At 34.7% G+C, this 26,324-nt stretch overlaps 1 protein-coding gene across 1 annotated transcript; it reads left to right on the forward strand.

Moving 5' to 3' along the window:
- Positions 1-1,403: 1,403 nt before the first annotated feature.
- LOC148837862 (interleukin-31 receptor subunit alpha) lies at positions 1,404-26,086 on the forward strand. Its single transcript, XM_088909890.1, has 16 exons — positions 1,404-1,576; positions 1,999-2,049; positions 4,124-4,174; positions 14,102-14,216; positions 15,172-15,332; positions 15,717-15,850; positions 17,532-17,670; positions 19,013-19,095; positions 19,478-19,679; positions 20,235-20,408; positions 20,752-20,883; positions 20,989-21,141; positions 22,109-22,252; positions 22,640-22,736; positions 24,259-24,340; positions 24,958-26,086. The coding sequence occupies exons 1-16, from the start codon at positions 1,534-1,536 to the stop codon at positions 25,351-25,353; spliced, it is 2,157 nt and encodes a 718-aa protein (XP_088766016.1). The 5' UTR covers positions 1,404-1,533; the 3' UTR covers positions 25,354-26,086.
- The last annotated feature ends 238 nt before the right edge of the window (positions 26,087-26,324 follow it).

Below are 26,324 nucleotides of genomic sequence, written 5' to 3' on the forward strand. Positions count from 1 at the left end.
AAAACCATGGCAAAGCATAGAAAAAACCACTATGCAAATTTACAGTGGTTATTTTTCATAAGTGAAGAAATGATATGACTGTTAACTTACAGGAATATAGTAAGATGAAGCTTTTATCTGTGTTGCTGATCCTAAATGTTCTGAGAATGCTGAGGAGAGTGCCAAAGTAGTAAATTAGTGCTTACAGCTCCATGAATCTGGAAACAGCTCACGACTGAGGTACAACTTCCTATCATGTGGTATTCCTCACATTCACAGAGGTCCCCTAAAGGTAACCCAGTGTGGTTATATGAGGTGTTGGTTCACACTGCTGTGGCGTTGTCTGAAAACATCCCCAGGCTTCATCATACAAAACCTATAGATAAGGATGCAATAGCTTATAAATAAAATAGCTCTAAAAATACTGAAAATAATACAATGCAGGTAAATGGATTTCTATATAAAATTTCCTGGTTTCATCCACCAAAAACATCTTTTTAATGGATAAAGGTGATGGTCAAGCTTTGAAATTCTGATAAAAACATCTAAAATATGGTCCTACTGTACATTAATAACCATCTAAACAATCATGAACGATTATTACTGTGTTAGCTTTAGGACTTTCATTTGAACTGGCTTGTAGATTGGTAAAGATTTAAAGTCACAAAGTTCATTGTGCAGAATCTATTCAGTTTGCTCATGTAGGTCATAGCTAAATCATTATTAAATGATTAATTAATTAAATTTTGCTATATTTTTGTTATAAACAACATTCATGTAATAAATGACCCCCCTGCTTTAAACACACATACTGTATGCACATAAAATAGTAAGTAAAAAAAATTGAATCCTTTGCTTTGAAGCCTGTGACAGGTAGACATATAGCTTTGAAGGGCTTTTTAAAATCATAACGATTAAAGAAGAAAAGTTCAAATGTGGAAGATAAATTGCAGGAGGTCAGTAGGTTTCTGCATAAAGAAAGCATTAAACTTGCCTGATAATTTGAAGGGCTGTGATTGGATGCTGCTTTATAATGTTATGCGATATTTGTTTCCCCTACTCTTATTGCCTTTCTTATACTCTCCATGGTTTGAGAACCGTATTCTTCAGATTCAGTGCTCCGGCTGTTCATTTCAAGAGTTTTCTCTAAATATCTAAGTAAAGTTGCTTCTTCTGTACTTGTTGACGGTATTAAACAATTAAGTCGTTTTTTCAACTTCCTTTATGTCAGTTCTGGCTTTTGCATATTTAAAATAGATAAAATACATTTTGCAAATTATATTTACAGTTTTGGACGCCAGTGCATCTTTAAAATAGCAAAAAAACAGTAACACTCTTTTCACAGGAACATGCATAACATAGCCAGCCCTGCCCCTTTCTGTCCTTCTGTGTGTATGTATACAAGTGCAGCTTATTGCAGCACTTTCTTCTTTCTTTCGCTTTACTCAGCTAAAGTCATTCGCAGCCAACAAGATGAAGAGCCTATTGGAAAGAGGCAGTGCTGGAGTTTGTACAGTGTGACATCTTCACAATGTGACAGAAAAAAAGCTGATAATGAAGCATCCGGCTTTAATGAGATTGCTTTGTGTGGAGATAGGTAAGTCAACTTCAGCTGTTTAACTTGGAAAATAAGTAATGCCAGGAGCAGTAAAGTTTAGACTTGACTTGAAAGTAATGCCAGCATAGGTCCGGGACTTGAACATTAAAATTAACTTGGTAGCAGAGGGCTTCAAAGTAAATTTAGAAATAAATCAGTTCTACTTCTTATGTGAGGCATTTTACATTACCGAAGCAATTGAATATATGTTTTTAAAACTTAGTCTGTCTGTCCATTTTCTAAACCGCTTTATCCAGGAGTTGCAAGCTGTGAAAGCAGATAAATATCTCCTCATGCAAATCATATAAGGAAATAATTAAGGATGTAATTTCAATATAACTAAATAAAAAACTTTTTAAACACATAAATGTGAAGTAAACTATGACAACTGTGACTTGTTTTTCTATTTTTTTTCCATTCAGGTATTGTTTGTGCTGGTTTCTTTGTCTCTGTGCAATGTCAGACATTTAAAGGTGTGTTTGATCTTTTTCTCTATATAATTCCCATTACTCTTTGGATATAAGAACTGCCTTTGGTAATTTAAACAGTTAATATACAGTATTTGTACAGTTGTCAGATAATTGAGGCATATTTGGTGTGCTTACATTTTATTTACTTTACACTTTTTACTTGCCCAGTACACATCAGTCGTGGATGTTATATCAACAGGCTTTTTTTAGTACTTTTGACCAGTTTCTGCAAAATAGTTTGAATTGGGCAATTGTAGATATGAGTTATTTTAAATGATAATATATTCATTGGGTTTCACATTGATTTTGCTCAATATACTGTAATTACTTATACATACCATATTTAAATATGTACCGTATACATAAAACTCTGCACTGTATGTCCTGCTATAAGAAGCTTTGTGATTGTAGATGTGTTGTGGCAGAGAAAACAAATCTTGTAGTTTATTTAGCCATATCCTCATTCCATAATCCACACCATTTTGTACTTGATCTTTATTTCTTGATTAACCAGAAATACTAATACTAGCGACAGACTGAAAATGGATCGCAGAGTAACAGATCGCTCAGCTCTGTTACTCTGTAAAAAAAGTAAGAATGCAAAAAGTAAGAATGTATTGATGTCTTTTTTTTTCGTCTTAGCAATGAGTTGCCATAGATTCTGGTGCCACATGAAAACAACCTTAGCTTTTAAATTCTACTCTACAGCATAATTGACTTACCTTGTGCAGTCCAGCTTTAAGCAATATGGCATGCCCTTTCTTCTTTTTTGAAATCCAGAATCATAGATTACAGTATATGTTTTACGCCCCCTCACTCTCCCACACACAAGTTGTAATTTCCAATTGTAGCACATTGCTAAACCACTGCAAAAAGCATAGAAGACTGGAGTATAATGTTCTGCACATGCATCTCTGGAAAGGTGCAGTCTCAGGCTTTTACCACATACTGACCAACAAAGCACCAACAGTGGAGCTGAGGCATCGGACAGTGTTCCAGAGGGACAGATCCATTTCTTTCCAATGATACTGCCGGGTCACAGGTGCCGTTAGATTGCACTTGAAAGCCAAGGAAACCGAGACTAGAATTAGGGATCTCTGGACCATAGGATTCAGTTTGCAAACTATGCAATCTTTGCAAACAAGTGCCTGTATTTGTTGTGCCTCTTTGAAGCCTACAAGTTTGCAGAAGCTGAGCTGGAGAGCGTGTCACGTACAGTAGTTTTGGTAAATCATACCAGAATGTATATTCGAAGACCACTTTAAATGCCACAGTCTCAACTGTTATTTTTTTTCCTTGTCTATTAGGGGTTGATGTTAAACTTTGATGTTTTTTTTTAAGTTCGTAGATTGGTATTGAAACAAAATTGTATAATTTATGTGATGAACTGTAATAATATGGAGAATGCAACGTTTAACACATTAAGGTATTTTTTTTATTAAGAATATTTTAAGACATCTGTTTTATATTGAACCAATTTTTAAATTAGCGGAACGCCACTGAGATGCCTCCACAGTCATGCCTTTAAATCATGTGTGCAAATTACTTGAAATACTCAGGCAGAGTTGAATAAATAAATTAAATTTGAGTATAAAAAAGTCATTGAGGATAATTATAACTGCAAAAGGGTAATAGTAAATGCAAAAGTAGTGCAATGAGGTATTGAATTGTTTCAAATGTGAGTAGATTGAAAGATTGAAAGCACACAGCTGTATTTTACATTCAACATTCACATTGATCATATTATGATTAAGTCCATAGGGGCACAAAGATCAGCTCTGCTCACATCTAAAATACCTGTGCTGTTCACACAGTGCATTGTCTGTTTTTGGTGCAGAGTGCAAGCAAAGTTTGTCGACCAAGTTGTTTGTTATTTCATTACGATACATCACAAAACATCCCCTGAAGCTGACATTTAAGCATGCTTACAAATGATTGAAAGCACTCTCTAAGAATGTGAGAAACTGCAACAAAGCGTTTGAAGTAAAACAGCAAAAGTTACAGCATTTTGTACATCCATTATAATTAAAAATGTTTTTTTTCTCAGGCCTTTAATGTGTTTCTTTTTTATTTGCAGAGAACAATGTTACCTCTTGTTTAAATTATCATCACTGCCAGTCTTCTCAAAGTAAGTGTTTTGGTTTCCCATAAGAAATAAGTTTTGTTTTTGTTTCATTGTTACAGTGTTTTTTAGTATTTAAATATCATTTTCAGATTGTCGCTTCTGGTATGATTTACAAAACGTTTACCTGTCCCCCCTCAAAACAACATTTCTCACCCAGGTTAGAGATGCCTTGCTTTAGATTTAACATAATTGCAGACAAATTTTCATTGTTGCTCATACCATTTTATTTATTTTATATGCATCATCAGGTTCTCATATTAATGGTGTTCCACTTCAAAGAGCACATTAAGAGTCAAACTAAAGTAAAAGAATACTTGCAATTATAATACAAGGAATTTGTTGGTATAATTTTTATAATTGATATTCTCACCGCTGCAGATATTTATACTATGCAGAAGTATAGAGAATCTCTTTTGTAGTAATAGCCAATGCCTTGATTTTTTTGTACTAAAGAACAAAATCAAATAATGCAATAAATATGATATGATGCATTTTAAAAAAAAATGTTAAATCTTTAAACTGCAAGCTACAGTATCACATTTTAAGACTTTTGTCCCTTATGGTGACAACATTTAGGAATCTAAAACTGTATTTAATTTAAGGAAATTTGCATGATTAGTACTTTCATAAAGACAATTCGGTCAATTCAAGCCACAGAGTTTCAGAAAACATAGGCTGGTTTTACTACTTATGCATTTCGGTATTAGCCAGCTCTGAATACTGAATAATGGGGAAAGTATATCTGTTGGCTAAATGATGTCATGAGTGAAGCTCAAAGGAAAACACAAACAATCACTACGACTGCAGTGTTCAAATACTTTTTTGATGGATTCAGTTATCAGACAAGGTATAAAATGGTGTTATTTAACAGAAGTTTGAGAGGTGGTCAAATTCTAATCTTGGACTTCCACTCTCCTATGAATAAGTGCTCATGGGTTGCACAATACGTTGCACACTTTGGTGCTTTTTCTAGCACCACTCGCTCCACCACAACTTCACCTTTGCAGCTGCCTCCCTGATTTCTTCATAAGTATTTAGTATGTTAAATATTTATATATTGTGGTCTTGATTTGTTGGTATTAGCATTTGACCAAATTAATTAAATACAAATTGCAGCACAATATCAGTCCTTTGACAAGATGTTTTTTCATTACTGCACTGAAATTTGGTTACATTTGGCTACATTCCTTCAGGAAACTTCTACTTTAATCACTTTTATTTTGGATGAAGCATAGACTTTGAACTTAAAAGTATCCAGTGCGGCACTAATGGGACACTAATGGGAGACTTTTTTATTACCCTGTTCATTACAAATACAGACCTCATATCTCCTGATTCAAGGAGCATTTGTCTGCTTTACTATGGATGTAACTCAGTGGCAACAATGGCCACATTGTCAACACATCACACCTCAGTCAGATTACAATGTTTTTACTCATGAGTGTTACTACTGGAGGAGTCCTCATTATTCATGTCATCATCAGACCGATGCCTTTTCCATCCTTCACATATTTTGCATTAACTTACTCTTAAATTGTGAAACTTAAAATGTATAATAGGATAGACAAGCAGAAGCAGAATTTTACATTTACAAAAAATGTAAAAGAGGGTTTGTCTCTGCTATATACTGTACTTCTGTGTTTTATGATGTTTTGGGATTTTTATGTATCTTAAAATAAAGGGGAAAATCACTTTTCTAAGAATTTTACTTAAATTTAATTTCAGAATGGATACACGTCTTTCTGTGTCTGCAAAATGAATTATCTAGGACGTACCTTTTCAGATTTAAGAGTGAATCAGCCTTTAAAATAGTATTGCATTTGCCTTTTGGATTCTAGGTAAATACCAACTTATTAACATGCATCCATGCATAATTATTCTGATATGGTTGAAGTAACAAAGAAGAAGTGATGAGCTGTTTTCTTTCAGTAATGTATTAAAATGCATCTCAAACCTTTTTTTCCTAATAAACCAATGAGGAACATTCAGTTGACATGGCCGTAACAAGTTTAATCAATTATTTGAATCAGTGTTTAAAGCAGGCACTTCTATTTTATATCACTCTTTACCACTTCAGTGTTTAGGAGAGTCGTGGTGGCGTAAATTGTAGACACAAAGAGATGCCTATCATAGAGATATCATCTATACAAAGAAAGTAGTATATTTTGCAATTTGATTGATTTAACCACATCCTATTCTTTTTATTTTTAAAAAACAGAGCTTGCTCTCAGTCATCACGTATTGTGTTGATCATAGATTTTGTGGATTCAGTTGTGTTATCAGTTCAGGGGAAATGTAATAACTGCCATCCTGTGAATTGATGGAGGGACTGAGAGAGAAACAGTATGGTGTGGGTAGTTTTACGAAACATCTTGTGGACATATCGCAGAAACCGAAGTGCTGAGCCGAAGTGAATACAGAAAGACAGGGAGCCATGGGTTGGGTTGCTAGTAAACAAACTCCCGTGAGTGTTTCCCCCAAGCAGAGCCTCTTTCTGCATTGTGAACTTACAGATGTTAGGCCTACCATTTTCTAGATAACAAGACTTGTTTCCTTCTCCGGGCAACATAAATATTAATAATACAATTGTATTTCTATCATTTTTATACATTTCTAGGTTTCTAGGTGCTTTTCCAGCAACCCAAAGCATTGAAGAATTGTGAGGTCTTGCCTACTCAACTCGTCAAAGCTCTTAGAAAAAGCACCGACAATAATGGATACACAAACAGCATACGAAATGCTGTTTAGATTTTCAGAAGGCTTTTGATAAAGCTCCTCATTAAAGCCTAAATCCTACAAGTGGTAGGCATTCAGGAAACGTCATGTAATTTGGATTGACAATTGACGAATAAATAGATGAAAGAAAATACAGATAGGAAGTGAGGCTCAAATCAGGGTAATGTTATTACATGTTATTATAAAGATCTGTACGGGGACCACTAACCTTCCTAATTTAAATCAGTAATGTAGATTCGGGTGTAATTAGTAAACTAATCAGATTTGAAGATAATGTGAGATTAGGAGGATTAGCAAATACTGGAGTAGAAGTATATAGCATTCCAAAAGCTCTAGATAAAATTCAAGACTGAGCAAAGACCTTGGTAGATGATATTCAATGAAGACAAGAACAGGGTTTCACATGAGCAAAAAGATAATAAATACAAAATGGGAAACATACACAGGTGTTAATGTTCACACACCATTTTCATTGTCTAGAAAATTATGAAGGCAAGCAAAACATTAGGGTACATAGTTAAAAGCAAATAACTTAACTTAAAGGGCCCTTATGCTAAGTGTGTATAATGCTGTGCAACTGTATAAGGCCTTGTGTAGAATATCATGTACAATTTTGGTGTCCATGTTATTTAAAACATATTCCTGCTCTGGATTTGTCACAGGTACTGTAGCCGATTTATTTTACAGCTGATGTAAATACAATGATTATAATCTCATATCCAAGATTATAATTAAGATGCCATTGTCCATCCCATAATTATAATATATATAAGCCGGAAATAAGACCTACTAATAAGTATCTTAAGCATCCAGGCTAGATTTCTTCACAGATATGTGAGATCAACCAGATTGAAGGCTACAGCTGTAAATCTATATGTTCGTGATTCATTGAGCAGATGGACAGAGATGGACAGGTCTTGAGTAGGGCCATAGATATAGGATTCAAAACAAAGGTAGTAGGTCTCATTTTAGCCACATAACTCCCTCTGAACCAGATGTCAGCCTGCATTTACTTTGAACTTGTAATATATTTTGTCACAGTAATAAAACTAGAACTCTGGCATTTATAATCTAATCTGAGATCCAGCTACCATATTCACCTCCACTACGCATTCCACGTGCTGGCCAGGTGTAGATGTTCCACTTACTGGATTTAACTCTTCCAGTCCTTTGTGCAATTCTGTTAAATCATGTTAAATCATGACCTTTCTTTTTTCCTTACTGAATTTGACCACAACATAATTTCCTGTTGTACAGACGTACATTTCTGTACCTTCAGCTCTTAGTATGAATGTTTTTTAGAGATTGCATTCAGTTTGTGACGTCACTTTCTTGCTGGCTTTCCTTAAGTGTGAGCAAAGAAATATTACTCTGGGTGCCCGGTGACTCACTGTACGTTTAAAGAAATAATGTAATTACTTATTATCAACAATTATTTACAGGAATTTCCTGATAGCTGAGGTTTGAGCTTTCCTGCTGCAAATTGTTTTGCTACAGTTTTTACATGTCTGTTAGTAATGAGAACCCAGACTAACACAGGAAAACATGGTGATATTAATAGACTGTTTTGTAAAACTGCTTCAGCATAACACTTTTATCCTCTTGTTAAGTTTCTCTGAAGAGGACCTCTACACCTTTGGCATTTACAGATATATGTGTTTCATCTATATTACCCTTCTTCATTTTTCCCAAGATGAACCAAGATGTTTTTGGTTTGTTTTTATGTGTTGAAATTAAAATACCAGATGTGGCAATTATCTTTGAAATCTGTTACCACCCATTTTGTTCCTTTCTCACTTGCCCTTTAACAAAATACAGGTTAGAGAGATGTAGAACACATTGTAAAATGTTTGATTGTAATTCAAGTGTACTGTCCAGAATGTATACTGCCTTGTGTCTCTGCCTGTTGCTTGCTGGGATAGGCTCTGGCTCCCTGTGACCTGTATTGGATGACAAATGGATAGATAGACTGATAATTGAAGACGAAGACATTGAAGGTTAACTTAACCCAGATGGCTGAAGATTAAAGAGAGAGAAGTTTAGAAGATATAGTTTCTAAGGTGGAAATGGAGGAGAGGATGGCAGCAAGAGAGAGGGGCTTGTTGATTATTTATAGTCTTTATTTTCAGGAAATTATGTCATGGAGAATTAGTGTGAGTTAGAGTAGCAGATTTGGTTGCTGCCACCTCTGCCATACTTTTGCTAGTGACCCCATTTATTCATGAATTTCTTTAAGAGTTTTAAAACGTAATACAGTATATATGTCAAACTAAAAAAACAATATGTAGGTTAGTGCTTATTTGACTACTCAGAATGGAACAAAACCCTGAAGACAAAGACACTCCAGGAACTGAGTCTGATGTCCCTAACTTAAACAAAGCAGAAACCACCAGTGAAAGAGCTGAATGACTCAGTGAAAAGTACTGTGTTAGCTATTATTGATAAACACATGAAAACAAGAACTTCTGCAGTTATTTTCAGGCATGGAGGACTAACATTTTCAGAAAATATGTAAGGAGAACTATTTGGTCAGTGTGACAAAATCCACAGATTACTGCAAACATATGAATTACAAATTGAATATTTAAAGAAACCTGTTAATTTCTTTACACAAATAATGGGGCTAGATAGGGCTCACAGCAGGATTGATAGAAGAGAGAAAGATGTATCTTGCCCAGGTGTTAAACATGACAGCTATTTATAGATTGTTTGTCTTCCTTAGAGACGAAAGACCAGTGAAGTCTGTGAAAAATAAAATAAAAAAATCCGCATCACATGTCCCCAGTGCTAGAAAGCTTGCCAAGAAGCTCTGGGGTCACTTTAGAACTAAAAGTAAGAGGTGGGAATTTTGATGACAAATCTCCGAACGAGCATCTCGCCATCACCCTGAAGACCACAGACGCATATTACTGTACCTGATACCTCCAAATGAGGTATTGACCATCCCTAACAACAAAGCCAATTGCCCAGACTTGGTCATGCAGTATAATACTGTTGGTAGTTGATGTCAAAACCCAAGGCAGTTATATTCTGAATAAAAAGCAAAAAGCAAAAATATCTCCTGAAAGATGACAGGAAATATTGCAGATTCAAAAGACTCCAAGGTTTAATGGAATAAAGGGGTAGGTACTATAGGAAGTATGAAGAGTATGAAGTAAATGTAAGCATTTTTTTTTATTTTATGCATGCTATGTAATGTGTTGTTGTTTTATTCTAAAGTTGTTTTAGTTCATGCCTTGAAAAAACAAAGTCTGAATCTGTAGGCATTAGTTTGGTTTGTGTTTTTTCAATTTTGTTAATTGTCTAAATACTTTAATACTGTTGTCTGCAAAAATACTGTATGTTACAGTATGTACTGTAGCACTTGATAACAAGTATTTGAAAATGCCCAACTCCTTTAATTTTTTTTTAATTCTGTTTAATTTTTATCTTCTTTGCATGCAATGGAATTAAAATTATTTTGTTCCTAAGCTGCAAAGTTTAAACTGAAAAATCTAAATAGTACAGTTCTTTAAGTTGGGTAGTACTGTATTTGATTTTTTTTTACTGTACCATTTCAACCTTTCGCATTGCATTAGGATTAAGTTTATTTTGTCATATTTCTAAGGAATTGAACTACTGATTAACTTTGAATGTAGATTTACATTATAAAACCAAACTAAAATATTAGAACATACTGCAACACAAAAAGCTGACGAACAGGAGGAGACCATTTTGGTGTGTCTAGCTCATTTGATTGTTAGTAATCCATCTGTTTATTATATGTCAAGCATGGTGATGCAGTGGTCAGAATTGCTGCCTTCCAACACTGGGGTCCTGTGTTCAGTTCTGCACCCATGGTGTTATCTGCATGGAGTTTGTATGTTCTCCTGTATTTGCCTTGGTTTCCTCTCATAGTCAAGAAACATACAGGTGATAGATAGGTGAGCCCTAAATTCACTATTTTTGATTTGTGCACAGTTACACCATCAAGCAATTATAAGGACTTTTAGGACCCCTTTTTCTTCTAATACATCTTTTTATCACCTAGAACCACCAATGGATCCACAAACTAGACAAGACAGTTGACACCTATAATATTCCATTGATAGTGTTTCAGTCTTCCCATTACACAAATGTAACCCCATAAGACAGCAATTCCTATGCTGCCCACCCAACGTACAGAACATTTGACATGATTTACTCATAGAGCAGTCCAAGAACCTCAGTTACCAGAACCAAAAGTCCCCAATGAACAGATTGGCTTTGCCATTCTCCGGAACCAACTCTGGTCACGCCTCCTTACACCATAGAGAAGAAACAGTGAAATTCCAGGCATCTTCCTCAATGTACCAGTGTCCTGCACAATGTGCCCCTGGTGATTCCCCCTTCTAGCCTGTTTGTCTCTAAATCCAATTTTTGTAGAGAGGGGTGGAAGATGATGCTGTATCTTTCCTCCACTGATCCCAGCCCCTGATCTCTGAGTAAAGTCCTCTCCCGTGTACAACCGCTGCAATCTCTCTCGCAGTTCTTAGCAAGGGCTCATAAGTCATTCTTGTCATGAGTTGTTGTTTGGAAGAGCCAGCTTCTCGGAGCCCATTGAGGAACTGGCTGTATGCGCATTGCCAGGTGTAACGATGCATTGTGTATTCACACCCCGTTCCAGACCCCACCTCCAGCTCAATGGAAAGCTTAAGAACTGAGGCCAGAAATATCAATGCACCACCCTTATAGAGGCACTGGCCATTCAATGCCCACTTAAGATCAATCAGCTCCAGACACCATTCATCCCACACTAGTTGTTTTTTTTTTATTCTGTGACAGATACTGGTAGGTTAATTGGCTTCTGGGAAAATTGGCCCTGGTGTGAGTGTAGGCCCGTCTGTGTCTGTGTCTGTCTGCCCTGTGATTGACTGGAGTCACGTCCAGGATGTACCCTGCTTTGCACCCATTGTTTGCCAAGATAGGGTTTTTGGCTGCCTCACAACTCTGAATTGGATGAAGTGGTAAGAAAATGTCACATTGGTGATATAATGGAACAAGTATTAGGTTTATTCCATGCTGAAAAAAAGAAGAAAGAGAACACAGCGTTTCGGCTGTGGAGCCTTCTCCACCTGAACTACTTGGTGATATAATGTCACATTCCGGCTCATTAAACATTTGTTTAAAGAACTATCTTCTATTTGCAGTATTCTTATTTTCAATTGTGTCCCTATGTCCGACTTGTTTTGATTGTTCGCTATGCAAATCCCAAAGTCGCACATTTAATCTACAATTTTGATTGATTATGAATTTAAAATCTATTCTCTACAGCAAAAATTATTCCAAAAATCTACACAAATAAAAAATTAGTTCACTTTTTATTATGTTCTTAAATAATAACTTCACTGTGCTATATTTAATGTAATCAATTATGCAATATGCAATTAATTGAAAATAAAAGAAATTAATGCACAGCTTAAAAAAAAGTGTGTTGATGGTTAATTTGTGGTTTTTAAAAATAAGTGTATATTTGTCCACTGTCTATTGCTCAGCAGTTTTGTTTGACTTGCTCCTTGATAACCAAACAACCATGCTATGTTCTTCACCATACTGTACATGGGTTTTGCACGAGCAGCCAGCAATTTCATACAGGCCCTTTGGCCAAAAAGGGTTTTTGTCAGGCCAGGGCATGAATAATAATAATAATAATTGCTTACACTTATACAGTGCTTTTCTGGACACTCCACTCAAAGCGCTTTACAGGTAATGGGGACTCCCCTCCACCACCACCAATGTGCAGCATCCACCTGGATGATGCGACGGCAGCCATAGTGTGCCAGAACGTGCCAGAATAGCACACCAGCTATCAGTGGGGAGGAGAGCAGAGTTATGAAGCCAATTCATAGATTCATAGATGAAGAAATAACATGCACATGTTAAGGATACCTCAAAATCAGAGTGATGAGCTGCACATTTTACATTCATACTGTATATATAGAGGAGAAACAGTGAAACAACTGGAACAATATGGATTTCACAATGTACCATGATGGAAGGGGCAGAAAAATATTCTATTCACATTTAGAGATTTTATGTCCTTACTGCAGTGCCCATTCTTTGCTTTACTTGTTGAAACCCTTAATAGCCATTAACAACGCTTCCAACTTTAAAATTCAGATTGTTACTCTTTTATGTTGTCTGCGATGTGATAATGATACTACTAGTAATAATAAATAATTCCTTATGACCCAAGAGACAGGTTAACATTGGTGAGTCACAGGTTAGAACACGTCTAACTAGTTCCACTAATGCTCTTAACTTTATTCAGTAATTGTAAGAATTAAGTAATGGATGCCTTGTTTGGTGAAAAAGTATCATTGTTGATTTTCATTTTTTGCATGAACTATAACAAAAGTACAACATGAATCAGAAAGGACTTCAGCTGTTTGACTAAAACCAAGAAAGGAGTACTTAAGTACTTACTGTAATCAATCCAAATGTTTTTAAAGGACTTACTTTGGACTGAAATACTGAAATACCTGTTTTATTTGCCTAATGAACTAGTCATGCCAAATGGTTGTTTAAACAACAAGCCAATATCTTCTACAGGAATAACACCATGGAAGTTAGTATATCTACTTTTATTGTAGCATAAAATCATATCACTACTACTATGATGACTGTGAAAAATAATAGTAGTGGCAGTAATAAGATTAAGAATAAAGGTACACTAATGCTACTTCTCAGGGTAAAGTACAGAAAGTGACACCAAGACTGAGCAACTAATTCCAGTATTCAAAATCCTCAAAGGTGTTGAAGTCAGCTCAGTGGACTTTTCTGTAGTGAAATACAAACTAGAGTACACAGGGAACAAAGACATTTCAGGAATAACTTACATAGCAGCATTGTCGAACAGTTTGTTGAGATCCTTAGACGACTTAATGCCTAGTAAGCAAACAAGCTACTGTAAGATGTTCCTCTCCACTCTAACCTATCTTATTGTCTAATGTAGATGCTACCGACTTTCATTTTTTTTAAAGTATTAAGTTAGAGTAACCAATTACAATTTTTTGTTCTATCAGCTCAAAACTCCATCAAGACTGTCAAGGTTAAGGTGAAACAATGTGTAACTAATATTCCAAGTAGTTTGATGGAAACCCTATGCAGAAACTTTAAAGAAAAAAGTCTCTCAGAAATATATTTATCTGTTTATTATTACATGGGTTATTACAGATGGAGTCCAAGACTTAGACTGTTTCAAAAAATCAAAAAAAGATCCTTTGACTTGCTACTGGAGATCTGGGTCCAGTGCTTCAAACACTACAACGTACACACTCATAATTGCGCAGTAAGTTCTGGAAGTACTTTGTTTTCTTTTATCTACACCAGGAAAAACCACATTTGTTTGAAGATACATTCAGACAATTGGGTTTTTCATGATCTACATTTCATCAGATTTATCAGATTTGCACAATGTTGTAATGTAATGTCCAGTAATCCATTCCTGAGAATTTTATGCTTTCTGAACAACAAAAAACTCACTGCAAAATATAGTTGTGTATCCAGAGTACAGAATTCCCCAGGCATGGTAGAAATGAAGAACTGTGTATGTCGTTAGTCATGTTTGATAGACCATTGAAATGCTCTGCACTGCTGCCTCTGTTGATTGCTATTTCTTCTTTTTGATACTCTATGTACAGGATATAAGTCTATATGAATTCTTTTGTTAAAGATAGAAATACAAATTCAATTCACAATTAGAAACTATGAGCAAATATGGTAAATGATTACTGTTCTCTTTTTACTTTTTAATTGATCTGCCAAAGTTTCCTAATATCATTGCATGTTTAAACATATTTGTATCACCCTAAATACATCACTTTAAAGACTTACTTGTAGTTTGACTAAAGCTTAAAACAAGTAATAGGTTTATTCCATGCTGAAAAAAAGAAGAAAGAGAACACAACGTTTCGGCCGTGGAGCCTTCTTCAGGTGTGACACCTGAAGAAGGCTCCACGGCCGAAACGTTGTGTTCTCTTTCTTCTTTTTTTCAGCATGGAATAAACCTATTACTTGTTCCTTTGCAGCCTACGCATGCTGACGCAGCTACCCACCTGAACTAAAGCTTAAAACACTGTATTGCCTTACTTTTTTCAATTTTGGATTTTAGCATTCTACAGTGTGCTCGGTTAATAATTTCTAGAATTGTAACTATGACTCTTTAATTAAATTGATTATTATTAAATTGAAATTATTTTGTTTTTATGTTGAAATAATTGCGTATTTCATGTTTTTTTTCCAAGGGAGGTCAGAGATTACTGTAAAATACACCACAACATTTCCAAAACATTCCATTCCATTGAAGTTTTTGGTAAATATGAAATGAATGCTTGGGTAATAGATGAAAGCTCACAAAACAGAAATTGTTCAAAAACGTTTTTCAGAGGCATTCCTAACAATCTGAGTAAGTTACATTTATTTTTCATTGATTGATTAATTGCTTAATTGAACCCATTAATAAAAAGAAGAAATACTGTATTTACTTTTTAGAAAGATTTACATATCATTGCCCATTCAAAGATAGGAAATATTCTCATTGTTTCTGAGAACATTTTCAGGTATTTGCAGCCACTTGGAAAAGGTTTAAAATTGTAGCAACATAAAACTAAGTTATTACTAAACATTTTAAATCCAGAATGCTTAAAATCTATTAAGTATTTATCTACAGTCTTTTTCTACATCTCTGAAATATGAACAAGTAACAAAGGACACACAGGTATCAGACTTGTACTGCATAACAAATGGTAAGTATAGAGTATATTGTGTATTTTCTTTGTCTCTGTTTCAGTTCGTTGTGATCCACCTACAGAAATAATGTTTAAACGAGATAGTGGAAAGATTTATATATCTTGGATGGAACAAAAACACATTAAGAAGTACAATATCCAGCTTAGAGAATCTGGCCATCCATCTTGGAAAACGGTAAGAAAAAAAGAATTCGTGAGTTTCACGTGAATATTAATAGGCTCTCGTTGCATATTCCTACACATAACTCAGTTATTTAATATATTGAAGGGATGCAAAGGAACAAGTAAAGGTTTATTCCATGCTGAAAAGATTAGAAAAGAAACACAACGTGTCTGCTGTGGAGCCTCCTTCGGGTGTGCCATATTGAATTGATAGTATATTGATACCTTTTGATCCTAAAAGAACATTAAATTATCAAGTGAAAAAATCTATATTTGTTGATCCTACACTGACTTTTAAATGCGCAGGTGAAATCTACATACTGTATTAAGGTGTCCTCATTTCATCATTGCAATATTACCCATTAGACTTTAACATATTTTAACTAAGGTTGATAAACTGATCTACATACTTGTTGCACTTTGAATTGATAACTGCAATGGCCTTGTTGCTGGTTTACCTTAGAATCTCTTTAAAATATGCTTTTTCGGTTGTAGTTACAAAGCATGACTGTTAAGTTAAATATGTTCCATGAGCATGTAAAATTAATTTGGACTCATTTTACTTGGTTATGTTTTAATACTTGTTTATAAAGCATTCAATGAAGTACTGTAGATGCTTTTGTTGAGTTCAAAACTGAGAGAGCTTGAGCTATTAAATGTTTCTCTGTTTTTTTTAAAAAAACTTGCTATAGCCTGACAGGTATCACTTAAAAGAGAAAGAAAACTGTTAAAACCATAGACTTTAATCTGTTCTAGATTTCTAGTGCTCTAGTTTTAGAACTGGATTGACTGAACTGGGCTTGGAAAATCACTGACGTAGAGCATTATCACTATTGAGTATTAAACATATTTGAAAGTCATAATACTCTATCTGGACTTTGGTATAAGAACAAACAATTCTTGCTATCATCATTTGTGAAGCTGATAAACAAGCGATATCTGAAATCAGACTATTTTAATGGCATTGTCAAGGGCAAAAGAAAGCCCTCCATATAGGGAACATTTTCTAGCTAATTTACCAAGTCTTTTTATGCCCTTGGCTGTAGTCAAGGGAGGTCTTATATCTGACACATTCTTGCCTGCAGTACACTGCTCTTTTCCATTCACCTCACTCTACAGGCTACAGTATGTGGTTGATCTGGTAGTTCCTGGAAACAGATGTATTTAGAAGTACATTTGGGTTTTACTACTGATGATTTTTCCTATTCTCACAGGGGTTGTACATGTAAATAAGTCTCTCACAAGAGAAATAACATTGACAAGCTTGGATGATCACTGTGTTCTGTTCCTTGATAGATATATTTTACAGTATGTGCATATATGGCTATATACTGTATACTGTGTGTATTCATATGAGTATGCAACATGAGGCCACAGCCATTTGCCCAGGTATTGAAGTTGCAAAGCTTTAAATATTATTAATATTCTGAAAACCATGTATACCCATATGCTTTAACCAAATGAGACCTTTGTCAGTTCCCAACTGGAATGACGTGCCCTCAAACATTTTGAAATACCTCTGGACGTTTCTACAATAGAAGCCTGGTTTATGGTTTAAATTAAAGCTAAACAATGTTTTCAAGATTGAAATATACAATTAGGAAAAAATACTTTTTTCTTCATAAAAATAGTGATGCCAATTTTTCTCCTGTTCTTGGTATCCGTCCATTGAGCTGGAATGTGTTTCTTTGCAGGTGGTTTCCGAAGAGAATGCCAAATATACGTTATTTGAAGGGCTCAATCCCTCACTCTCCTATGAAGTTCAGGTGCAGTGTGCACCAAACCAAAAGTGTCCTCAGTGTTCATGGAGTGAAATGTTTCTTGTGCCTGCAGGTGAGTCGCAAGCAGTATATTTTGCATATATATAAGTGCAAAATCTGTTCTTCCTTTTCTATTAAAAAATGGGCATTAAGTGAAAATGTGATTTTAATTATAACAAACATTATAAAGGATGGAAGCATTATCATGTCAAGAAGTTCTCAGAGTAAAAAATAAACTAACTGTAACTGTAACTGTAAAAATAACTTTTCCAGATGTCACTCACATTGAGTAGTTTACTTACATCTAATTTAAAGCCTCTAAAAATGTCATTAAAATCCTTTATGGATGTCACATACTACTCCGTGACACCTCACATAAACATCAAGTTTATTAACAGTTTTACTGTTAATAAGAAACAACTTCTGATTTCAGGTTTCAGCTTCTCTGTCCTCACCGCTACCCTCCATCAGCAGCTAGAAAACATTTTCCCTTTTTCAGCTGAATGTTATTAGTAAATTGTGTAAAAACTATTCTATATAGGTGGTAAATATGGAGATGTGAGAAATGCTGTAATAGTGACTTTCATCTGTTATCAAAAAGCTGCTTATTCCTAGTGAGTGAGCACTAACGTGGAGCCTGTCTCAGGTGTACAGAGATGTGAGTTCCTGAGGGAACACACTGTCTGCTGGTTTTCATTCCATCTGAGCTCTAAATGTGTCTGTTTATGACTTAATTGATCTTCTTGCTTGTTTAGACATTTAACTTGTTTATTGTCATGAGTGTCACAGTTACTATTTTCAACAACTTCAACAAACAGAACTTTACAGTGACTCTCCTCAAATTGCTTTCCATTATTTCTGACTACACATCTCTTACTAATTGATCAATCTATGATGATCACACACCCATAGAAATGATACTGTATCAGAGACTCACATAATGAACAGAGGCTTACTGTATATTTCAGGCAAAGAGCGCAGTTCTGAAACTCAGAAATTGGTACAGGTTGATAATAATTCCAAATTCCAAGTTATATTTGACCTGAAAGCAAATTTACAAATTGAAATTGTCATGGGTGCATCTGAATAGTATGGAATGTGACCTTTTGGCATATATTTCCAATTATGTTTTTAAATATTTTTAAATAGAGTTTCCAGTTATTTCATTTTTATAAGTCAATGTTTAGTAGTACTTTTCAAGTCGTCCAACTACCAATCAGTCAGGGAGAAATATGTTTTACCTTTTAATTTAGATTTAAAATGGAAAAACATAACATCTCCCTAATGGATTTGAGAAATATTATTTCTCTGCAATATAGCTTGAATATGCATAGCAGTTCTTTAATTACATTATTTTTTCAAATGCTATTACAGTTTCAATAGTTTTCCTTTTTTGCAATATTTCCTTTTTGCAGAGTTGACAAAGAAGCCAGTTATTGTAAAATTTCAAACTAATCCAGTGAAAAGAGGACAACGATCATTCTTCATAAGCTGGACGGTATTTAATGAAATGAATATTCTTGAAAAGCATTTAGTAGAAATATGCTGCCATTTGAGTCTGTAACACACTTTGTTTTACAGGTTTTATCAAAGAAAAAACATATATACATATATGTATAACATATTTATATAATATATAAAAATATATATTTTTAAAAAGTCTTTTCTAATTTTACTTAAGGCACACAAAAAATTAAGAGCAACATTTTTTTATTGAAAGGCTTCAAAACATTTTAAAACATGGATTTAAATTCCTTTGTGTTTTGTAAATAAGATCTAGTACCTCTGTATTTTAGAAACAATATGGTTATTTCATCTAAACTGTTGCATGTTGTTCATATCCTATATGTTTCAATTCTCACATTTATACAATTTTCTAGTTTGCCCAAAATGCGACTGTGGATGGTTATACTGTGACTGTAAGAAAGGAATCAAGAGAGTTCAATCAGATTTTAAACACTACACTCCCAGAACTGTATCTGACTCTCTCTGGATCTTCTTATCTGGTCAGCGTGATGGCTTTCAACAGTGCTGGAAGTTCTCCACAAGCCGAAAGAAAACTACCAGCACTTCAAAACATTGGTAAATTACAGTCTATTAATAAAATTCTTGTATTATAAGAATGTTATTCTACATAAAATTATATGTATTATATGTATATAAAATTTCTTCTTAACTAAATTTGGTTTTGCAATCATAGCCACAAGTTCCAAAATCCAATTGCACTTGCAGTAAATGTTTTCTATTTGCATTAAAACTCAACAAAAAAGCAGATCTTTATCTCTATAAAATTTAAATCTAGCTTAATTTCTAAAAATGTAAGAATGTTGAATAAAATTTATATTTGTTTACTTTTAACGGGATTATATTTGATGGGCAGAAAACATACTGTTTTTCTTTTAAAAATACTTCCGTTTAAAACATCAATGCACGAATTTAGTATATAAATATAAAATTAAAGGTAAATGAGGTATATTCCAAGATTTAGATTACACCTTACCTATACATACTCAGAACTCAACTAAGTAAATCTTACATTTGTTATCATCTTCAATTTTAGACATTGCACTCCCTAGTGAAATTACACTTTGCTTTTATAAATGCTGATGTCTGTATGCTTTAATTATGTATTTTCAGACTTACTTGATCAGATAAATGTAACTGCAGCATTCAACAAGAGTTTCATCATTTCCTGGGATCCCAAAATGAAATATTCTTACAGATGCTATTCTATTGAATGGGGTCTGGTCAATCAAACATTGTCACACATAACATTTTATCTAGCGAATGAAAACAGTCGTGAAATAAAAGGTACAGTATATCTTTCTTTTACATGTGTAAAACATGAATTGTATTATGACTGTCAAGTGTAGTGTATAATTAGGAAATGTAGGTTATTTCAGCACCTGCTCCTCATCATTTAAGTATATTATTTAGTATTTTCAATTCTAAGTGTATTATAGATGTGTAGTGACAGACTCCAAAGAAAATGTTTTCCACATTACCAGAGCATCCGTCAGAATCAATAGCAAAATATAAAAGGAGAATTTGTAATATCTCTTGATCTGTGTCTCAATTTCTGTTAAAACGACACTGAGCGTATCCTTACAAAGTCACTTTAAAAACATATCTCTGTGTTCGGTTCATAATACAGATCATTTCGAACCCTTCAAGAGATACCAGTTCATTCTACATATAAGACCCTATAAAGACACATGTAACTTGAGGCATGTGAATAACAGCGAGACAACGTATGCAATAGCAGAAGCCTACATCTCTGAAGGACGTAAGCCAATACATATATTTTTTTAATTACACATGATCTCTTTAGTGCCATGATTTATAAGAAAATAAACTTTGTTTCTTTTCTGTTTCCGGCTCAATTCTGTAGGACCTGTAAGTGCCCCCAATGGAACCTATCACAATGTTACAAAACATTCAGCTGTGATTGAATGGACTACAGTCCCTGAAGAAGACTTACATGGATTTCTCCAGGGCTACGTCATTCACTATGGAGTCAGCTACCAGGAAGACGCTATCTCAAGTAATTTAATAACGTAAACATACAGCAATGTTAACATCCAGTTTCTGTCAGAGTGCTAATCTTGTTTGACCAAAAATTCAGAAACAGATTTTTTTTTAGACTGGCATTGAACTAATCCAGCAACGCAAACTTCAGATTTTTTTTTTACACATTTGTATTCCTTTCTCTTTCCTTTTGGCCTTCACTTTTCACCTTTGGTACATTGTAGAGGTGGAAAGGTGTAGTTTTATTAGAAGTTGCATCCTTGTTTGTGGATGTACAATATTCAACACATAAAGACATAGTAAAATATCTACAAATCCATTCTTTTGCAGGTGGGTTGAAATTGTTCAATTGAAAAGTTGTTAACTGAGAAGCTATCAGATTATTCATAGGAATGCCTTGGTCTCATTAATGACAATTCGCCAGGAGTCTGGAATTGTCTCTTAATGCAGCCCTTCCGATCTCTTGTATGAATATATTATAATCAGCTGCCTCAATGCTCAATGAGTGTTATACTGTATTAAAAAAGCATTGAAATCAGTTTCCCAGATTGCATTTGAAAGTGCTCATATGAACCTGTTATGTTCTTGTGTTTGTGCCTTTATTTTTGTAACATGGCATTTCCAATTACTGGTTGTACCCACCTGATCAATGATGTAACAGGTTGGTTTAATGCTTGATGTGTTACATTTTGCATGCTCTACAATGACATGCATGTTGCCAAGGTGTTTAAGCATGTAAATAAAGCTGTTAAATAGTTCTTCTCCTCTTTATAGAGGCCTAAATATGAAGCCAGCTCTGCAACGTGGTGCATTTTTTAGGCCAACACAAAGACTATTTAGTTGTGTCTTGGTTACAATAGCTGTAAAGTGGGGCAATACCTACTGTACTGGATAATTGGCTAGAAAATAGATTAATGGTTAATCAGAAGGCTTTATTCTCTTGTAAAATTAATGAAAACCACCTTTTTTTTCCATCCCTCTAGGAATCACTGTTAATTCCTCCACAAACACCTACAAGTTATCTAACCTAACAAGAAATACTGTATACAAAGTACAAGTGTCTGCTTTAACAAGTGCTGGAGAAGGAAAGAAAAGTCACTTTATTATTTTTAAAACACAACAATACGGTAATTTGTTTTCTAAATTTCGGGGGGCAGAGAGATAAAACAAATGTGATTTACATGACTGAATCACATGTAACAGTAAATAACACTTGTAATGAATTTATGGCTTTCTAAAATATTTTTTTCAAACTTTACTTTTAAGTATATATTGTTCTTATTGAAACTTTATACAGCTGTATTAACACAGTGGAACTATGACAAATAATGGTAAAATATTCACAAAGGTACAGTAATGCATACTTTGCAGAGTACTGTAAATCTGTACATTTTTCATCTTTTTCAGAATGTAGGGAAAAAGTTGGTTACTTGATTTGTGGCAATAATGCTGAAAAGAAGGATATTAAAAATTAAATTATGACCTGGGATGCATACTTTTGTTTTTCTCTGCAGATCCTCTTACAATATCCTTGTTTGTTTTCGGCACGCTCATTGGAATAATATTGGGATTGTTTGCTGTAGTTTGCACATGTTCTAAAGCCCTTAAATGGTAAGGAGACAAACTCTGCAGTTACATGTGTTTTTTATAATGACATTCTCCTTCACATTGGGTTAAAAGAGAGCACTTATATTTATATTAATCTATAATCCTGTTTTTTTCTTAAAGAAAATGTATCCTTCATTATCTTGCTCCTTTTCAAGCTTGTCACAGGCAGAGTTTGGAGGAAGAGTTGTTCTTCTTCAACACACTTTATTTATTTTTAGTGTACTGCATATATAATATTACAGATTTCCTTAATCTTTTTCTTCCCTTTTTTAAAAACCTGGTGACCTATAGGAAAACAATAGAGGAAAACCTAGAGGAAAACAAAAGGCAATGTCAACCTTGTTCTTACATTTATTTCCAAATTATTAATGTTGTTGTATAATATGATCTTCTACACAGGTTCTTCACTGCTAATTCTTTCTTAGGTTGACATTACAGATTGTGTCAAAATATTTCACCTACTGAGCTAAATAATGGGACAATTCTGTTCAAAATTGGACAAAGTGCACCAAACAGGGATTTCTGTTATTCTAATATTACATATTACTCTAGTATCTATGGAATTCCTCAGATGGATAACTAAAAGTGCCAGTGGTGTGGATATAAACACCAAGACATGAGCAATCTGACACAAAGCAAAAAAAAAAACACCTTTTGGGGTCATACACGACTGGTTTAAGTACAATCTTATATTTATTATTAAGAGGGGCCTCCCAAGTGGCTCAATCAATAACGGCACACAGGTTGAGCTCTATAGTCATGGGTTTAAATCTGGGTCATGCCACACAATTGGGTATTACAAATCAGGTAGGTATAACAAAACAATATTGATGGCTCTAAGAGGTTTTTTTAAATAATAATAAGTTTACTGAAAATAATAGTGTTAAGAAAGGTTTCAAATGAGAGGTGGCTACTTTGTTCATTTTGTTGATAGAAACTTAAAGATTCAAAAATGCCATCAAGTTCCTATGGTATCTGTGGAAGTTTCTCCTGTTTTCTGTTCTTAAACATACTTTCTGCTTGTGTCCATTGGTTTTTGCAACATTTTGGATCTTGAAAATGTCCTCTGATTTTGTCTTGGTCAAATTTAAAATTTTCAGCATTTTGAATACTTGAACCATGTCCTCCTGTAATCCAGTCAGCTGCTTGCTTAGGTTCATTTTATTGAATTTGTCTGAACAGATCTGCCACCTTCATATTAGAAAATTAATCTGCATTGCTCTCTTTTGTACTACAACTAGAGCAGCAACATATTTCTTGCACTGGGGTCACCAGATCTGATCACAATAATCCAGTTGTAGTCTCTTCAATGCATGAAATGGTACAAATTAAATTCTACAATTATAGCAGTGCAGTTTGAGGTATCAGAACATTTTGGTATTTTCTTTTTATTATTTATTTTGTTGGCCTTTTCTCTTGCTTCCACAGACTGTCTAGATGAGAACTCCTAAATCTCTCATGCACTGTTCATTCTAATTCTAATCCACTTATTTGCTTTTTTACATGTACTTTATGCATTTTTCAGGGCAAAGAAATTGTTCTGGCCAAATATACCTAATCCAGGCAACAGCAATGCCATCCAGAAAATTGATGGCACCCATGCACTGGTGCGTACTTTCGAAGGAAAACGTCCTAGTTTAAATTAACTAATCTATTAGTGTATTTTACTGCATTCAATAATTGCATTCCCTAAACATTTACTAAGATATTTCATTAATATTGCTATTTACTGCACACTTCGCTTTTCATTTGGTAATTTTTTTTATAGAACATCATATCACATCACATTCATTAACTGCTTATCCAATCCAGGGTCACGGTAACCTGCAGTTTATTCTGGAAATTCTTAGGCACCCTGGACAGGATGCCAGTCCATTGCGGGACACACACAGAAACAAACACACACCCTCGAACCAGGGAAAATTTTCCCAGAGGCTAATTAACCTATTGTATTTTGTCTTTGGATTGGAGCACCTGGTGGAAACCCACACAAATGTGGGGAGAACATACAAACTCCACACAGATAGGACCCCTGCAATTGAACCCATGGCCCTAGTACTGTTAGGCAGCAATGCTAACTGCTGTGCCATCTGCAGCCCTTCTTTATAAAACATTGAAGTTTCATTTCTTCATTTAGAAGCTTTTACAAATAAGAACTTAGAATCTGTTTATGTGCTTCACTGCTTCAAGACTGACCTATAATATTTTTTCTCACCCTTGTCAGGATGTTTTGGAACCCAAAGTGACTTTGTATTTACCTCCAACAGAAGGCAGCGACACCAACAGTGTGCATATTATTGAGGAGGCAGCGGAAATGCTGACTGAAAGTGATTTACCAGTAGCACAAGAATGTGAAGAGTTGTATCGAGGACTCCTCAATGAAGAGGAAGATAATGAAAACACTACTTACACTACAGGATGCACAGAAACCAATCAGGGTCCCAGTGTGCACAGGGAAACGGCACCATTTGTAAGTGATTATACGACCATGGAAACCTTCCAACAAACAATGCCTCAGCTGCCTGTAGCAAACCCCCAACCAGGGGACAGCAATGAAAAAGATGTTACTTCTCCAAGGTCAGACCAAGACTATGTCAAGCAAACACATTGCCATCTGTAGCCTCCACCAGTGAAATCCCTTCTGTCACACAGAGACACAAGTGGAACTTTATTCCTCTACCTGGCACAAAATAAGCTCCAAAGCACTGGATGCTGCAGGTGCAGCTGTTCTGCAGGTTCCTCTGTGAAGGCTCCTACTGTACATATTGATGAAGAAAACATAATACCTCTACACTTGCTTGAGACAATATGGCTTCCCTCTTTTTTATCATGGGTCCAAAAATACATTCTTTCTTAATATATATATAAATAGAAATTCACAAATTTCAGTTGACTGTTTAATTTTTTAAGTTTCAATGTGTCCTGAAAAATTATTTTTTAAGTTGTTTACCATGAGTTCTAAAACACATATTTTTCTAAATATATACTGTATAAACTGAAATGCACACATGTCAATTGATTGTTTTTTTTTCAAAAAAAGTTTCAAAATGTGTATAAAAAAGCTGTTTTTTAAGTTATTCCAACATTTATGCTTGTACTGGAGTGCAGTTCAGCACTAACATGGATTCTGAGGGAGGGAGTCATTACACAACTTAGCCTTGGCTTAATCAGCATGGTGTGTGCTGCTTCTACACAAGGAGAAAGGCACAGAAAAGAGAGAAACAAGTACCTCACACAATTACCCAATACAGAGTTGCAGTGGAGCCAGAGCCTATCCCAGCAAGGAGCAGGCAAAAGGCAGGATACACCCTGGATGGGACACCAGTCCATCTGAGACACATACAGACATGCACACCCTCACACCAGGGCCAATTTTCCCACTAGTAAGCCTTTGGACTGTTTAAACTCCACACAGATAGCACTGCTGGAACTGAACCCATGATAGCTTCTATGATATGATGAAGGATATACGGTATACAGTATACAGTATGATAGCTTCTTCTTGTAAAGGGTTTTAGTAGACAAACTAAAGGGTGTCAAAAACTGCAGAAAAAAACATAATAGAGGTTGACAGCTGGAAACATGCCATTC

Source organism: Atractosteus spatula, chromosome 3, assembly GCF_055471065.1.
Source record: "Atractosteus spatula isolate fAtrSpa1 chromosome 3, fAtrSpa1.hap1, whole genome shotgun sequence".
Lineage (NCBI taxonomy): Eukaryota > Metazoa > Chordata > Actinopteri > Semionotiformes > Lepisosteidae > Atractosteus > Atractosteus spatula.

Bases quoted from the DNA above. Each gene is read 5' to 3' on its own strand.
- LOC148837862 (XM_088909890.1), top strand. From the start codon at position 1,534: ATGAAGCATCCGGCTTTAATGAGATTGCTTTGTGTGGAGATAG. The intron at 15,851-17,531 runs GTAAGAAAAAAA...GTTTCTTTGCAG, and splicing joins GCCATCCATCTTGGAAAACG to GTGGTTTCCGAAGAGAATGC. The intron at 22,737-24,258 runs GTAAGGAGACAA...TGCATTTTTCAG, and splicing joins TGTTCTAAAGCCCTTAAATG to GGCAAAGAAATTGTTCTGGC.